We start from the raw sequence: 16,817 nt of genomic DNA, 5'->3' as shown, positions 1-16,817 counted from the left end.
TCTTCTCCTCAGGATCCCCTGGATTGGCAACAAATAAGAACAAGGCCTCTCTGGCTCAACAAAAACCTATTAAAGCCCCTTTCCCAAGTCCAAACTTCGACATTCCAGGGTTAGCCCACAGCCCTAATACATGCCTGTGAGAGCTGGCTGCTAACAGGGTCACGTGAGGGATGGAGAACATACGGACCAAGAGCAACAGTGAGCGTTAGCTACTATTGTTAGACTCTGTTCTGCAAGAGAGGAAGAAGTTCGCTTCTCTCTAAAGGATGCCCAATGTGGCATTCCAGAGGAACCTTCTGGGTAATTTAAACAAGCAACCTAAGGATGGGCATATTATGCTCCACAGTTGTGTGGAAACTTTTCTGATGACTAAAATGCTCTAGTAAAATATATATGTGTACTAACCTTTTAAATCTGTCATTTCCACCCAACCTAAATCTGGTAGCTCCAGGGGTTCTTCAGTGGAGAGAGTCTGGACATCAGAGGGAAACAGAAGCTCACTTCTGTAGTCATGGCAGTGGAGGGTAGAGAGAAATACCCCTGCTGTACTGCACTCATCAAATGAGGCTGCCGTCTTCTGAAACATGGGATCAATCTGAGCATAAAACCAGAGGAAACCAATGAATTATGGGATGCAGCCGAAGCAAATGTAAAATCTCCTTCATTGGACCCTGCTCATTCACAACTGCATATGTGGAATTGAGATATCTCTGCATGTGACTGAAGCAGGGGAAGGACTTTCTATTTAATCAGTAAAATCTCATCTTAGCAGATACCAATAGAAAAGGAAGACTGTGTGTGGTCAGCTGAATAAATATACAGCATTCAAGTACACAGCTTCTACTATGTCAACCTGTTTATGATCCACATGGACGGTACCCTTCTGTTGTCTCTTCCCACAAGTCACTGTTTTCAAAGGGCCTGGCAGAATGCTATCACAACAAATTCTGTGGACTTAAAAAGCCTATGTGATGGATCTGTTCACAAGATCCCATTATTTCTCTGGGGAGAAATATTTTCACAGATTTGGGGAATACAACCAAGAGATTCAGGGGAAAGACAGGCAGAGTCAGCAGGACTAGGTGGATGGGTAAAACATAGGGGAGGTTGTAAAAGGGCCTCCAAGGCTGGGGTAAGGAGCAGGAGTGGCAGAGCCAGGTGATAGCAATCCCAAAGGTAGAACAGGGGACAGTGCACGAGAATGAGGAGAGAGCAAGACACAGGCATGTGTGGCAAGAGGGCAAGTATTGGGTTCACAGGTCTCCTTTATGTTTCAGGATGTAGCTAGTGTGGAGAGAAGGGGCCTCAGGTAGGATAAGAGATGTGGCTCTCTGGCTCTTTCCTGGCCCCCTTAGCTCTGAACCTGACCTGGCCAGAACCGAGATTCTCCTCTCGCCTCCAATGAGCCCATCTCACCATCGTTCCAGCCCCAGAGTATCAAATACATCACCTCCATTCTCCCTGTCTCCTTACCCCTCAGGCAGTCAGCCTGGTGGGTTTTCCTCCCAGTAGATCTCTACCATCTATCCCCCTTCCTCCTTCACCTCTACTGCCACCAATACAACCCACGCCTGAGTCAACCCTCATCTCTGGTCTCTCCCATTTCCTATCCTAAAAATACTAGCGTTGTTATTCCCATTCCCTTCCTCAAATGCTAACCAGAGCACTGGCATCCCACCTGGATCCCCATACCCTGAGAGGTCCAGTGTGGGTAGTTAGTGAAGCTAGCATATTGAAGAGTCAACACGGAAACTGTAAACACTAAAATATAAAGCTGAAAAACACTAAGATAATTTTCGTCACTTTTGTCTAGAATTATATCATGCAATGAGAGAACAATGGTTCTTCCATATAAATTAGATCTGATTGACATTTTTGAGTTATTTGATGGGAAATTGAATAATTGGTGACTGCAGTTTGGGTAGATGAACCTTGTGTGTGTGTGTGTGTGTGTGTGTGTGTGTGTCTTAAGTAATCTCTACACCCAGCATGGGGCTCAAACTCATGACCTCAACATCAAGTATCATATGCTCTACAGACTGAGTCAGCCAGGCACCTCCAGTAGGTGAATCTTTTGAAACAAGGGTCCACAGCGAGGAAGAGAAATAGTAAATAGTAATAGTAAATAGTAAAATAGTAAAAGGAGCCTTTGGTAGATAATAAAGTGCATGGTAAAGTCTAAAGGTTGTTTCAGCCTTGTGAGTAGATCCTGGGCTCTAGCCAAACTTGTACTCTGTCCAGCTCCCTTTAGGGAGAAACATTCCTGCTTCACAGCCTTTGTTTATGCCTCTGCCTGGCAATGTCCACCTGATAAATACCTACCTTTCCTTTAAGGCCAAGCTCAAATTTCACTTCTTCCATAAGCTCTGACCTCCACCCACTCTGACTTCCTATAGTATGTGCCTTGAACTTCCTTGTATTGTATCCATTTGTGCGCTCCTGGTATAAAGAACTGGAGCTTATAATCAGGTTGGAATCTCCTATGACAGCAAACATTTTACACACAGAGAGCTGTGTCCAAAACAGATCAGCTCATACACAAACAAGAGTTCTCAACTGGTCTAGACACACCCACACAATATTTGCTTTCTCATTTCCATGCCATCTCCAAGAGAATACAGGTTCAAGAAACAGTTGAAACTTCAAATTCTAGGTCTCTGACAATCCCTCCTTCTTGGTTATCTTCCAAATTGGGCTTTGGGTTATTACAAGTTTATGGTGGATTACAGAGCAAAAAAACTTTCTAGGATTGGGGTACTTGGTGTTTAAGACTAGTGATTTCAGGGCACCTGGGTGGCTCAGTTGTCAAGCATCTGCCTTCAGCTCAGGTCATGATCCCAGGGTCCTGGGATTGAGTCCTGGATCAGGCTCCCTGCTCAGTGGGGAGTCTGCTTCTCCCTCTCCCTGCCACTCCCCCTGCTTGTGCACAATCTCTCTTCTCTCAAGTAAATAAATAAAATCTTAAAAAAAAAAAAAGACTAGTGATTTCACGCAGCATAAATGTGGCTGACCATCACAAGCTGAGAGGGAACAGCACCACTTGCTCTCTCATTTTCTCTCTAGAATAATGGGCAAGGCTAGTTAGTGCAAGCCTCCTCAGGCTCCCCAGAATTGGGTCTAGCTGGTCAGAAAAGGAAACAAAATTTCCAACCATACTGTTGAACTGACATTTCACTACAGAACCAGAAGCAAAGCCAAGAATGACAGTGAAATTAATGCTCAGATTATCTAAGAAGAAGGAAAAACATGGAGAACTGGAGAGGGGAAGGGAAGATGGGAGAGAATTATATGGCTCCTCTTTAGGGGTATACAACATATTACCATGGATGAAGCACTTTGCCAGGGACAGATTCTCTACCACAAAACCCATATGCAGACAGAACTAGCGTTAACCTGTTTTTACAGTTTAACAAAGTGAGATTCAGAGCCTTTTCCCGCGCCACACAGCTAAGAGAGTGGAACCAGGATCTGAACTTCACATCATATGCTTCCAAATGTGGTACTACCTAAGGTCAATTCTGACATATGGATAAACAGAACTCCCTCCCCACAAAGTGCCTGCAACTCGTTTCCCTCCTCCCTCTTTGGCCTTGGCCTCGGCATTTCACCTTTCTCGACCCCCTCCACACCCATCCACACATTGTCCTCACACCAGCACAGGCTGGAGCGGCCAAGCAAGGCCAAAGCAGAACCGCCCCATCACTCAGAGTGAAGCCGTCAAAGCCCCTCACTCCTAGCCCCCTGTGTGCTCTGCCTCTACCACTATCATCTGCTATGAGACCACCAGGACTAATCTCATCATTTCCCTTTATTTAATTTATTTATAAAAGACCTAGGATCCCACAGGATTCTACATTTCCCAGGGTCTAAAACCTATACAGCTCTGACATCCCCTCTTTGGTCCCCATCTCCGTAGGCTAACAATGGCTATTTCCCCCCAGGGCCCTCTAGAAATTCCCTATATTCCTCCACTTCATTCTTGAAGGTTCTCTCCACCTACCAGCTTTAACTCATTCATTTTTAATTGGAGGCAGTATCATTCTCAAGGGAGTAAAAACCAGTTCTTGGGGGAGGGTAGGGAAATCTTAGAAATGATAGTTACTTGTGGTTTTCCAAGGCTCAACACTAGCTGATAAAATCTTATTCCATAATAATTAATTTAAAGGGTAGTGGGGTAGGAAGAAAATACCTAAAAAGGCCCATTCTGGGTAAGAAAATGACAAAAGGAGCACTACTCTAATGAAATGCTGCCTGCCCAAGGACACTGCTTCCCCACAGGCCTCACCACTGTGGCTGCTTCCTCTCCTGCAGCTCCCTGACTGCTGGCCTGCATGTGGGATAGGTGAGTTCCCCATCACTGCTTCCAGACTATTCTCCTTCCCAAGTCCTAAAACCCTCCGCTTTGAATATAATAAGGTCAGACCCCACTACACTCTGCCCATCTGTGTGTTGATCACCTTCCAATCCCCAGGCCTTCCCTCTTGTTGGAAGATTTTAATATTAGCTCCTGGCTCATTACTACTCTCCAACTTCATTGCTGTCATAGTTTTTGGTGGATTCATCATGCATATATTGATCCATCCAACATGCTGGCCTCTCAGTTCCTTGATATCCTCTCCTTCAATGGCCGTGAGCTTCATCGTGAAAACCCCAGGGCTTCAAGAGATCCCAGCATGAATACCACATCTCCTGTCTTTCACTCCCTTGCCTGTTGTCTGAACTGAATCATAACCATGACTACAGCCTCTCCATATGCTCAATTCCAAGTGCCCGTGGCAACCACCTCCTCTTTCCAGCCAACACAATCTTGTCCAAAAAGATTGGTGTTCTTGGTCCAACACCAAGAAGTCTTTGACCCACCATGCCCTACAATCCACTGATCATATGGCTTTATGCTGCCTCATTTCCCCCTTCCTTTTCCTGACTGAAGTTCCATAAGCAACGACCGTAACCACTCCCTTTTTCTTCACTTCAGTGCTCCTCTGACTTAGCAAAACACAGTCCTGTGTTAAATCCAACTTTTTGCGTGCTTCATGCTTGTACCCACACAGATGACCATGGCTGGAGAAACATACAAAGTTACACTGACTGACCTCACTTTAAGTCTACCTGCCATGGCCCGCAGATGAACCCTGAATGTTGTCTGGCAAGCAAACTACAGTTCCCCAGTCCATTCACTCACTCACCCTCCTACCTTTTTCTCTCTTCAAAACTTTACCTTTCTTCCTCCACACTCAGTCAGTCAATGATCCAGCTTCCTTTTCAATGGGGGACACGAGAAGGAATACCTGGAATGCTCCCATATGTGCACTCCTGCATCCATCTCTCACAAGCCACAAGTGCTCCTTAGCCAAGCTCTGTCAATGCTGTCCATTCCCTTCCCTTCTCACAGGATCAAGGACTCCATTCGAGCAACTCTCCTGTCTTCTCCACTAGATTCTAGATTGTTCCTTCTCCACTAGACTGTTGCCATCAATAAGTAAACATGCTGCTAATCTTCCCATTAAGAAAACAAAACAAAACAACAACAACAAAAAAACCAAGAAAACCCTCTAAGACTTTACTTTCCCCTACTTTTGCCACCAATTACTTTGTTCAAATGTACAGGAAAACTCTTCAAGAGACCAGCCTATACTGCCTTCATTCCTCTCTTGCCGTTTGATTGCCCCATTATGAAAAATTTCAAGCATACAAGAGTGTTGAAATAGTAATAAGAACTTCTGTGTAACTTTTACCTAGATTCCCCATTGCTTTCCTTCTCCACCACCCCACCCCCACCCCAAACCTTTTTGGGTTTTTTTGTTTTTTGTTTTTGTTTTTTTCCCCAAACCTTTTTGTAAGTAAAAATGCTGACACTTTACCTCTCTACCAGTTATTAAGCTATTGCCTCTCAGCCCCAACATACCTTCTATCAGCTGCTCTGTGATACTGGCTCTGGGACAGTATTTGGGCTTTGCCAGGCCTTCCCAGGGGGCTCCACCAAGAGGGGGCACTAGAGAGAGACTGCAAGCCAGAAGGGACTTGCTTCTTTCTGTAGCTTTCCTATTCCTGTCACCCAACAGGGCTTCCTACCCTACCTGTAGCACTTGCTGAATTCAATTTGCACTTTGTCTCACACTCACAGAACCAGCCTTATTGTGTGCCCCTCACAGACACCAGTACCAACCAGCATGCCCTCCTCAGAGGGCTGGGTCCTGGGTCCTGAACCCCTCTTCCAAACTCGGGGACACTAGCACCAGCCAAGCAGCATCCCTTCCCTGGAGGTCAGAGTTTCAGCTCCACAGTCTTCTCCAAGCTCCCTGTCAGCCCCAGACTGCCACTTTGGCACGGCTGATCACTCTCTCCTCCCTGACACTTTTTCATTTGGGTGCCACACTCTCCTGGTTTTCCTCCTACCTACTGGTGGTTTCTTCTTTGGCTCTCTGAACTCTTAAGATTGGGGTATCCCAAGGCTGTCCTTTTCCCACATACACTCATTCCCTTGGTGATCAGTTCTAGTCTGACCTTAAATGCCATTTACAAATGTTGTAGAGGTAGGAGAAAAGAGTAATCAAGTCCACTGTTGGTGGGACAGAAGGCTGGCACAACCTATTTTTGACAGTAATGGAAATTCCATGACTCAAAATGTTCTTAGAGATACACTCTCAGAAGAGCACAAAGACAGTATGTACGAGGATGTTCACGGAGATACTGTTTTTAACAGCAAAATTTTTAAAAAGCTTGTACCAACACCGTTGCTTTAAATTAACTATGCTAAAGATAAACGAGGCCTCTGGCTTCCTTTAAGTAGATTCCTTAGGATCTATCAGATCATATAGCTGTTAGAGCAAGGACTATGGAGCCAGGCCACTTAGATTCAAATCCTAGCTCACTTACAAGCTGCATCATTTTGGGCAAGTTACATAAGAGCCCTGTACTTTGATAACCTCTTCAGAAAATGTTAACAAGAATGTTGTGAGGACTAAGTGAGGTAACTTGGTTCACAGGCTTAAAGCAGCACAGGGCACCCAGTAAATGCACAACAAATGTAGGCTATCATAATCTCTGCTGCATGTTCCTGGAAAGAAAAATAATGGCTTCATTAATCAGAATTCTCGGGGATTTGCCATCTCTTTCTACTCAATCATCCTGAAATACTGTAGGAAAAGCAGGGACTTACACCCTTGAGTCTTCACCATGAAGCTAAGGGATGATAATTGACTTATATATTTTACTCCTTTGAGGCCCAAGCAAGCAAATAAATACCAGCAAGGCAGGCGTAGCCTTGCCAAGTTTCAGCTGCTGAGGCTCTGAATTAGTCAGAGACCACACTGCACACAGTTCCTCACCTCACACTTCCGATCTGCTTCGGAGACATTGAGATTGTTTACATTCTGCTCAATGGTTTTGTAGGAGTGCTTCTTCTTTGGCTTTTGGGCCTTTTTGGTTGTTCCTGTTTTAGTAGTACTTGTATCTGAAAGAAGAAATAAGACTAGGTCCTGCAAGGATTGTTTTTCGGCATGTATCTAAACTTATTAACTCATGCTCTTTAAAACTCTAAAGAGTGGAACACCTGGGTGCTCAGTGATTGAGTGTCTGCCTTCAGCTCAAGTCGCGATCCCGGAATTCTGCGATCCAGCCCCATGTCGGACTCCCTGCTCAGTGGGTAGTCTACTTCTCCCTCTACCTCTCATCCTGCCCTTGTGCTCTCTCTCAAATAAATAAATAAAATATTTTTTAAAAAGCGCCCCTTAAATCCAGATCCCAACTCATATACCTGCATCATGGCTCTCTGCTTCTTCTGGAGATGCTGCATCTCTTCCCAGCCCCCCAAGGACTCTGTAGACATCAGCATGGACAGCGTCCACGCGCACAGCATAGATCTTGGTGCTGGCATCCAGAGTGCCAGCAGCCACCTGGTCCAACAAACAGAGGTATATTCACTGGGTACATAAAAAGGAACTGCTGAATAAGCAAAACACAGCAAGCTTCATAAAATATTTACTTGCTTTTAAGAAAAAAAAATGACAAAGATTCCCCTAAGACAGGGAATAAACAAAATATAACAGAAAGATATCTTCTCTGTGTTTGATCAGTGTATTTGCAGAATTCAATGACAGTGCTGTGCTAAATATCAGAAATAATCATCATTAATTCAGATGCAAGAGAAGATGAACAACAGCATTCTTACTTTAAAGTTGGTCGGTTCGGCGTCTTTCTGTTTAAGAATCTCTGACATGAAATCAATCAAGTGCAAGCCAAAAGCATTCTTGGTAGTGATTTTCTGAAAACAGAAAAGTGCAGAAAGATTTATTATTGACAGCCTAGGCTCATGTAAATAATGCTACCCTAAAAGAGGAAGCTACATTTCTATACAGTAACAGCCCACATCTCACCACAGGTATCAATTCCCATAAACACTTGGTAACACAGCTAAATTCATACACGTATCTCCTCATTCTGACAACCTAGAGAGTTAACCTCTTTGAGTTTATACTGTGTGCAAACACTGTTATAAGCACTGCACACAAAGGGAGTCACCCTCAGAACAACTCTATGAGGCAGGAACTATTCAAATTCTCATTTTATGGAAAAGGACCCTGAGTGGTTAGGTGACTTGCCAAGGCAATAGAACTTATGAATGGCAAAAACTGGATTCCAACAGAGGCTGGCTTCAGAACTCACATTATCAACCCCTAAGCAATGCCACCTCTCTAGATACACTGCAGGTGGCAGGTAACTTGCCAGAAAGAGCATGGAAGGCCCAAAAAACACAGTAAAAGCATACTGAAAAACATCAGCACTGAAAAGAGTAGCTAGAGAAGGAAAGCACACAATTACTATCAATAGCACATTCTCCACAGAATCAAGAAGGCTAGATTTCCCTTGTGATCAAGTTGCAAAACCTTCACTGATACACCAGCAGATACTCACATTTTCAGTGGACAGTTTGATACAGGTGGAATAATGTTCTGTAATCTGTGTGTTTGTAAACTTAGGAATCGTGGCTGAAATGTCAATATTCCTAAAAGAAAACCAAAACCAAAAAACTCTGTCAAGGATCCATGGTACTCTAACTTTTCAAACTCCAGACCCCAAACCCACGAGGCATTGTAGAGATGCTGGGCCCATGTAACCCAATGCAGGCGGCCACCCCATGTGGGCAGCGCAGAAGGCACGCACCTACTACCAGAAGGGGAGGCTAGCAAATGAGGCGAGTCTGCGCTGAACTGTAGGTCCAGGACTCGGGAGCGCCGCCGCTGCAGTCGCTCCTTTTCGTCGTCATTCTGGGGAAAGTCTTCGAGGACAGGGGTGCCAGGAGTACTGAGAGGGGCCTTCCGGGGCAGGGCCATTGAGAACACCCGTTCTGAAGGAGAGGAGGCATTGAGGGGGCGCCCACGGATTTCTGAAAAGAAGAAATTCATTATGGCCAACCGTGATGGAACAGAACCCTTGCTCAGGAAACGTATCACAGAATTATTTCCTAGATCTAAAGCGGGGCTTGGGGCCTGTCATAGGGTGGAATTTCACTGCACATCTTCCACCAAGATCTTTCCCAACGCTAATATTCCTCTACTGTTTAAGTTTTTTTTTGTGGGGTGAGTGGTTTCTGATGCTTCCTTGTCAAATTAATGAGGTACGCAATGAGGTCAAATTTGAGAAGGACTGAGAATCAATCATTAGATTTAACAACCTAGAGGTGATTGGTTACCTTGACAACCACAGTTTTTCTAGAGTAGGAGGGGCAAGAGAAAGTCAAATGGGCTTAGATTCCAGAGAAGAGAAACTGGAGACAGCAAATGGAGACAAGGTTTTCAAGGACTTATGCTGTAAAAAGGAAGAGTAAAGGGCAGCCCGGGTGGCTCAGCGGCTTAGTGCCGCTCTCAGCCCAGGGCATGATCCTGGAGACCCAGGATCGAGTCCCATGTCAGGCTCCCTGCATGGAGCCTGCTTCTCCCTCTGCCTGTGTCTCTGCCCCTCTCTCTGTGTGTCTTATGAATAAATAAATGAAATCTTAAAAAAAAAATAAAAAAAAAAAGGAAGGGCAAAAATGGGAGGGAAGCAGCTGAAGGGGAAGTAAGGTTGAGAAATTAATTTTAATATGGAAAAAACCCCAGCTTAGTAGAAAGAATGAAACAGATTTTATTAGTTTCCTATCGTTGCTATAACAAATAACCACAAACATAGTGGTTTAAACCAATACGAATGTAATGTTTTCAGTCCTGGCGTCAAAGTCTAAAATCCAGGTGTCAGCGGGGCTGTGTTCTTTTCAAAGGCTTTAGGAAAGAATCTCTTTCCTCACCTTTTTCAGCTTCTAGTGGCTGCCTGCTTTCTTCCCATCACTCCAACCTGTTGCTTCTGTCATCACATCACCTTCTCTGACTCTGAATCTCTTATATCCCTCTTATGAGGGCCATTGTAATCACACTGGCCCCCCCAGATAATCCAAGATAATCATACCTGTAAAACCCCTTTTACCATGTATGATACCATATTCACATGTTCCAGACATCTTTGGCAAGGGATGGGGGAGTGGGGAGGGCATTATTCAGAGATCATGCAGAAGAAATGGTAAAAGTTGCTGAACAACACACTCAAGCAGGTAAAGGGGCTACCTTTCCCGAGATCACGGACAGCCCATCCACAGCAATAGGAAGGAAGCCAAACAACATAGGCACAGAAGCAGGTGAGGGAGCAGGCAAAATGGTGAATTGTGGATGTTCCTTTTGGAATGCTTTTCTTAGTAAAATAAGACCATAAAACCCAAAAACTCAGTAGCTAAGGGTTGAGGGCCAGGCAGGAGGTACTGGAGATTTCAGGAGAGAAAGGAATTTATAGAGTAGTCAGCTAGGAGAAGGTGAGTTAGATGAGCAAGGAACTGCTGGGCAGCTTTAGGATCCCCTTGAGATCACTGAGTAAGCAGGGGCTAAGGCAGAGTTGGAATTAATCAGGGTTGTGATTTTGTCAAGGAAGTATAAATATGCTAGAAGAGGGCAAGGGGTTATGAGTGTATGAAAAGTGATTATACTGACTGACCATGGAATGTGAGCTAAGGAAGGAAGGGAACAAGAACATGAGAGACATGAGGGACAGGGAAAAGCAAAGAATATAGATCTGCTGGGTCAAAAGATCATTAGAATTATTGGGATCAGGGAACAAAGAGGGAGTTGGAAAGATAGGAGTGGTAGTGAGAAGTAGGATATTTAAAATTGAGATGACAGAGTGGTGTAGCTACTGATAATGACAAGGTCTAGAGTGTGACTATGGTAGCGGGTGGCTATTGTCTATTTTGGTAGGACAAGAAACAGGACCACTGGGAGAGAGATGAAGGAACTGAGAGACTTTGGAGGAAAGTTTTCAGATTTAAGAATCAAAAGGCTTGACTTCAGGGATCCCTGGGTGGCTCAGCGGTTCAGCGCCTGCCTTTGGCCCAGGGCGTGATCCTGGGGTCCCAAGATCCAGTCCCACGTCAGGTTCCAGCATGGAGCCTGCTTCTCCCTCTGCCTGTGTCTCTGCCCACCCCCCTCCCCTCTCTGTGTCTATCATGAATAAATAAAATATTTAAAAAGAAAAAAAAAAAAACCAAAAGGCTTGACTTCAAACCCCAGGTCCATCACTTACTAGCTGGAGAATTTTTTTAAGTAAACTCTATACTCACTGTGGAGCTTGAACTCATGATTCTAAGCTCAAGAGTCACATGCTCTACAGACTGAGCCAGCCAGGCACCCCATTAGCTGGAGAACTTTTAAGTAAGTAAATGCTCTAAGCATTTGCTTCTTCATCCCCCAAACAGGAATAAGAAAGTGTGTCTCAGCTGGTTCTAAATTGATGATATTAAAAAAACAAAAACAAAAACCCATAATGCAACACATATTTCATAGGAACACACTAAAAATAAAGGGATACAGGAGCACCTGGATGGCTCAGTTGGTTGTTTGACTTTGGTTCAGTTCATGATCTTGGGGGTCCTGGGATCAAGCCCAAGTTGGGCTCCTCCCTCAGTAGGGCGTCCACTTGCTCTCCCTCTCTCTCTGCCCCTCCCCCACTGCTTGTCCTCTCAATAAATAAAATCTTTTTAAAAAATAAAGTAAAAAAAATAAAATAAAGTGATATACAATAAACACTAAATGTCTGCCCATGTAAGGGGAAGGGAACAGAAGTGGTATGTAGGGATAAAAAAATACAAGGAGAAGAACTTCACGTGTTCCCCAATAGCTTTCCACAAGCTGAAGAGTACAGTCAACATACCTCTCACCTGAGGTCAAAACAAAAGAAAGGAAAGAAGAAATGGAAAGGAGGCAAGAGACATTCTTAGAGATTGAATAAAGAGGACCTGTTACTATCTGGATGAGGGCACTTCAAGAGGAGGGGAGTTGGACCTTGATAGGAGACTTTAAAAAAAAATAGGAAGCAATGAAGGAGGAATTTGTCTAAGAGGGAAACTCAAGATGGGGATCAGAGGCATGCTTGAATTCTTGGACTATCCCTTCTCTGGTTTCTCTCATTCACGTGGTCACTGAGCTCAAAGACACTTTCTCCATCTACCTCATCTCACATTCATTTTTCAGCCCCCTATGGTCTGGCTACCGTCCCCACCACTTTATGAAAACTATCTTGACACAATCACCTACAACCTCCATGTTGCCAAATCCAACTGCTACTTGTCAGGCCTTATCTCTCTTGAGCTTGAGCAGCATCTGAAACAGATGAAAACCCCTACCAGTGCTTCATGAAACACTCCGGGCTTCTATACCACTCTCTTCTGAGAGAGTTTTCAAGCTGTCCCTTCTCCGTCTAGCTTCAAAATGCTGGTTTGGAGCATCTTCCCTATAGGGTATTTCTTGAGCTCTCACCTGTTCCCATGGTTTTACCATCTATATGATGATAATGTCCAAATTTGTTTGAGTCTACAGGCCACTTCCCTGAGCGGCCCATATCACTCCCCTGAGGGTCAAACTCTTACCTCTTCACCTGTCTCTCACATAAGTCATTTATCATATCCAAAATATAACTCTAAATTTTCAGACCTTTTACCAAGACCAAGGTAAAAGGTCTCAGCAGTCTCACTGTTCAGTCTCCATGTTCCAGTCCTAACCCAAGCCAGGCTCTTCTTTCCCCGCTTGGCTTTTTTTTTTTTTTTTTTGCACTTGCTCCCACTGCCTAGAACAAGTTCCCCAGTCTGCTGTAAGATCTTCCTGAATCCTCAACCTGAAGGGGCCCCTCCCCTCACTTTGCTGTTCCCAATTACAACACTCAGCCTCATCTGTAATTATTTCATTTGTTTACTGTCTCCCCAACTAGGATACAAGCTCCAAAAAGCTGGGATCTTCTCTGTTTTGTTCTTTACTATATCTCTGCGCCTGACAGAGGATTTAGCCCAAAGGGAGCGCTCAATGCTTGTAGAATGAATGTAAAGATAAATGCGTGCGTGTTAAGCATTCAGCAGTAATCACAACGCTTTCAGGGCTGTGAACTCAAGTGTACCCCAGGAAAACCACCTTTCGAGAGAGAGGCACCTCACACGGCGTGGGAGCCCACGGGAAAGGGACTGAGGAGTAGGGATCGCCCCACGCGCGCTCCCGACGCCGCCCCAAGCCGCTTACCGATTGGCGGGCACACCCCTCCCCCTTTCCCGCCTCTTCCTCCCCTCGCCTTCCTCCACTCGGCCAGCGGAGCGCAAGGCCAACAACTAGGCCAAGAATATCCATAACCCGCGCTCGGGTCCGCCCGCTGACCCTGCCTGCCCGCTTCGCTCCGACTCCCGCCCGCGGCGCCCCCCACGCACCCACCCACCCTCACCTGGGCAGGGAGGTCCCATCTTGCTCTCCTGCTCCGGAGCTGGTTTTAAATCGCGCGCCGAGACGCCTTAGCGCCGTAACGGCCGCGGTGACGTATGTGTGGGCGGGGCCAGAAGCGCGCCTGCGTAGGCCGCCCCTGCCCTCGCTGGGAGGGGGGCGTCGGGAGCTGCGCGGGGGCTCTGCGCAGGGGCTCTGCGCGTGGGCTCTCTGGCCTCCCGCCCGCCCCGTGCGGGGACCGTAGGGGCTCCAGGCACCACCGCACCCTGCCTCTTTTCGAGCGTTAGACGTGGAACTGGGCGCTAAGGACCCAATGGGGCAGGGCGGGCGAGGGCTCTGCTTTCAAGCAATTTCCTTTCTAATGGGAGGGAGGGCAGATTTCTCGGAAACAAGGTTAATTTCCTAAAGCGACCAGTTCCGTCAGGGCAACAAAACACTAAGGAGGTAGAAAGCGATGGATGGGGTGTGGGACGGAGGTGAGAAGGAGCCAGTAACACAATGAACGTTCCAGGCAGGCGAAGGACAGGTGCAAAGTGTTCTGTGTACATTTTTAAATGAAGACCATCGTTTTTATTCAGATTCTTGCGGAAATTCTTGCGAAAAGCTTCCTGGATACCAACCCCCCGCCGTTCCCCTAAAGAAAAAGTTAAGAGGAGAGGTGAGATGGATATAATTTGCCGCCTATCCCTTCATTCTGCTTCATCTGATCCCAAGAATTGTATTATGGGAGGATAGGCCAGGGCAATTCTCCCAAATATCCCTAGAACATCCTATCACTTCTTATAACACCCATCAGGCATTTTATGCAGTGTTTCCCCCTGAAGGGTGCTATTGGCATTCAGGGTGAAGCAGTTCTTGACTTGTGGGGCTCTTCATAGGGCTGGTTTAGCAACCCCGACACCATCAGTCCACCAAAAGCCATCAGTGCCCCTCAGTCATTTTTGCAACCAAATAGTACTACCCTTTATTGAAAAGCACTTTTTAAAATACATTTTTATTTATTTATGATAGTCACACACACAGAGAGAGAGAGGCAGAGACACAGGCAGAGGGAGAAGCAGGCTCCATGCACCGGGAGCCCGACGTGGGATTCGATCCCAGGTCTCCAGGATCGCGCCCTGGGCCAAAGGCAGGCGCCAAACCTTGCGCCACCCAGGGATCCCCTGAAAAGCACTTTTTAAGCCTGCTTTTCTTTTACTTTTTATCTATTATTGAGGTATATAGTTGACACACAATGTTACACTGGTTTCGGGCATACAACAGTGATTTGAGAAGTCTATATGTTAAGCTATGCTCACCAACATATTCTTAGTGACATTACTCTCACTTCTTTCAGTTTTTGTCATGACTTTTAAGTTCATATGAATTTGATGAATTTAATGATAAATGATATTTGTTGGCACTTGATTTTTAACATTAATGTATAAAATACTAAACCTCAGGAAATTTGATGAGATAAAATTTGTGTTATAACGTGAATTTTATCTCTCATCAAGTCTATTTGCTTTTGCACAAACTTGTTCTCCCAGTGGCCATCATCAAATCTTTAGCGTAAGGCAGTGTGGAATAGAAAAAAGAAGGTAGGTTTGCAGTGTTTTTCGGTGAATGGTTCTACCAGCCACCCAGGAACTCAGATCAGCACCCAGGAGCCATTCTGGGTGCCTTACTCTCCACACACAATCTATCACTGAGCTTTTTTTATTTCCTAGAAATCTCAACCCTGCGTCTCTTTTTCATCCGTATTACCTTCTTGCTGGTCCGCAGCAGCTCCACACCTGCTCTGCCCTTCTCATTGGGCCCTGTGTGGCGGTTGCTAAGTACCAATCTGACCTGTTCCTTCCCAAAGTCTCAAACCATTCAAAAGTTCCATTGCTCTGGGAACTTCTAAAGTGATCTATGAGGCCCTGCAGGGTCTGGGCGCCACAGCCTCTCTGGCCTCATCTTGCACCTTGCCTCCCCCTGTCCCCTCCTCCCCTCAAGTCACTTGGGCTTTTTTTCAGACTCGGTCTCATCATGCTGGCTCCCACCACAAGGCCTCTGCACATCCTCTCCTCATCCCCATCTTCACCCAGTTGGCTCCCATCATGTTTCAGTTCATATCACTTCCTCAGGGAGGCCTTCCCTGATACACTCAAGTGTCCTTACTGGAGGTTTTAGTGGAACTTGCCACCTTTGAAATTTTACACCATTGGAATGATTATTTCATGTTTATCTCCTCCATAGATTGTCAACTCCACGAGGATGAAGCCATGTTCTGCTCACCATTGTTTCCCCAGGGCCCAGTGCTAGCCCTGGACACAGCAAGTGCTTAAATATGTATTGAATGAATAAAGTTGGAAGGCAAGTTTATTTTTATTTATTTTTTAAATTTTTAAAAAGATTTTATTTATTTATTCATGAGATACAGAGAGAGAGAGAGAGAGAGGCAGAGACACAGGCAGAGGGAGAAGCAGGCTCCATGCAGGGAGCCCCACGTGGGACTCGATTGCCGTCTCTAGGATCACACCCTGGGCTGAAAGCGACACTAAACCGCTGAGCCACCCCGGCTGCCCTATTTTTATTTTTATTTTTTTTTAAGTTCAATTTGCCAACATAAACTATATAACACTCAGTGCTCATCACATGCCCTCCTTAATGCCTGTTACCCAGTTACCCCATCCTCCCATTCACCTCCCCTTCTGCAACCCTTTGTTTCCCAGAGTTAGGAGTCTCTCATGGTTTGGGAAGATAGGTTTAAATCTTGGGTTAGACAGCTGAACCCTTCTGGGCCTTGTTTTTCCCCTTTGTTTATGAAAGTCATGATAATATCCCTTCACTGGGCTTTATCAGGAATTAGGTAACAGATTAAATTCTTGTGGGCACATGGGCTCAGTATATACTAGGGTCCCTGTTATCTCACTTGTCTTCTCTGTCCTGAGTTCATTTGAGGAGAGTGGGAACAGGTTGTAATCCTCTGTGTACCAATGAGGAGCAGTGTGGGTTGAGAGCGTGGTAAGTAGCACTGAATCAGGAACCTCTGAAGAACTGGCTTGGAATTGGCAG

At 45.5% G+C, this 16,817-nt stretch overlaps 1 protein-coding gene and 1 long non-coding RNA gene across 4 annotated transcripts in view; one reads left to right on the top strand and one right to left on the bottom strand.

Annotated features, from left to right (window-relative positions):
* The window catches only part of NCAPH (non-SMC condensin I complex subunit H), a 43,101-nt gene that overhangs the window by 20,376 nt on the left and 5,908 nt on the right, over positions 1-16,817 (bottom strand). The window contains exons 1-8 of one of the 3 annotated variants that reach the window (XM_049095403.1): positions 13,780-13,861; positions 12,608-12,677; positions 9,163-9,385; positions 8,914-9,004; positions 8,171-8,263; positions 7,757-7,895; positions 7,329-7,453; positions 406-595 (exon numbers count right to left, since the gene is read on the bottom strand). In XM_049095403.1, coding sequence (XP_048951360.1) covers positions 406-595; positions 7,329-7,453; positions 7,757-7,895; positions 8,171-8,263; positions 8,914-9,004; positions 9,163-9,385; positions 12,608-12,620 — 874 coding nt within the window. In that variant the 5' untranslated portion in view covers positions 12,621-12,677; positions 13,780-13,861. Of the gene's footprint in view, positions 1-405; positions 596-7,328; positions 7,454-7,756; positions 7,896-8,170; positions 8,264-8,913; positions 9,005-9,162; positions 9,386-12,607; positions 12,678-13,779; positions 13,939-16,817 lie in introns of those variants that run through there. The other 2 variants (XM_025454034.3, XM_035700527.2) reach the window with 2 other exon arrangements.
* LOC125752735 (uncharacterized) lies at positions 13,923-16,124 on the top strand. Its single transcript, XR_007402884.1, has 2 exons — positions 13,923-14,433; positions 15,999-16,124. It is a non-coding gene; the product is annotated as an uncharacterized LOC125752735 (long non-coding RNA).

Source organism: Canis lupus, chromosome 17 (genome assembly GCF_003254725.2).
Source record: "Canis lupus dingo isolate Sandy chromosome 17, ASM325472v2, whole genome shotgun sequence".
Taxonomy (NCBI): Eukaryota; Metazoa; Chordata; class Mammalia; order Carnivora; family Canidae; genus Canis; species Canis lupus.
The sequence above is the reverse complement of the archived record's forward strand: the minus strand, read 5'-3'. Positions and strand labels throughout refer to the sequence as shown.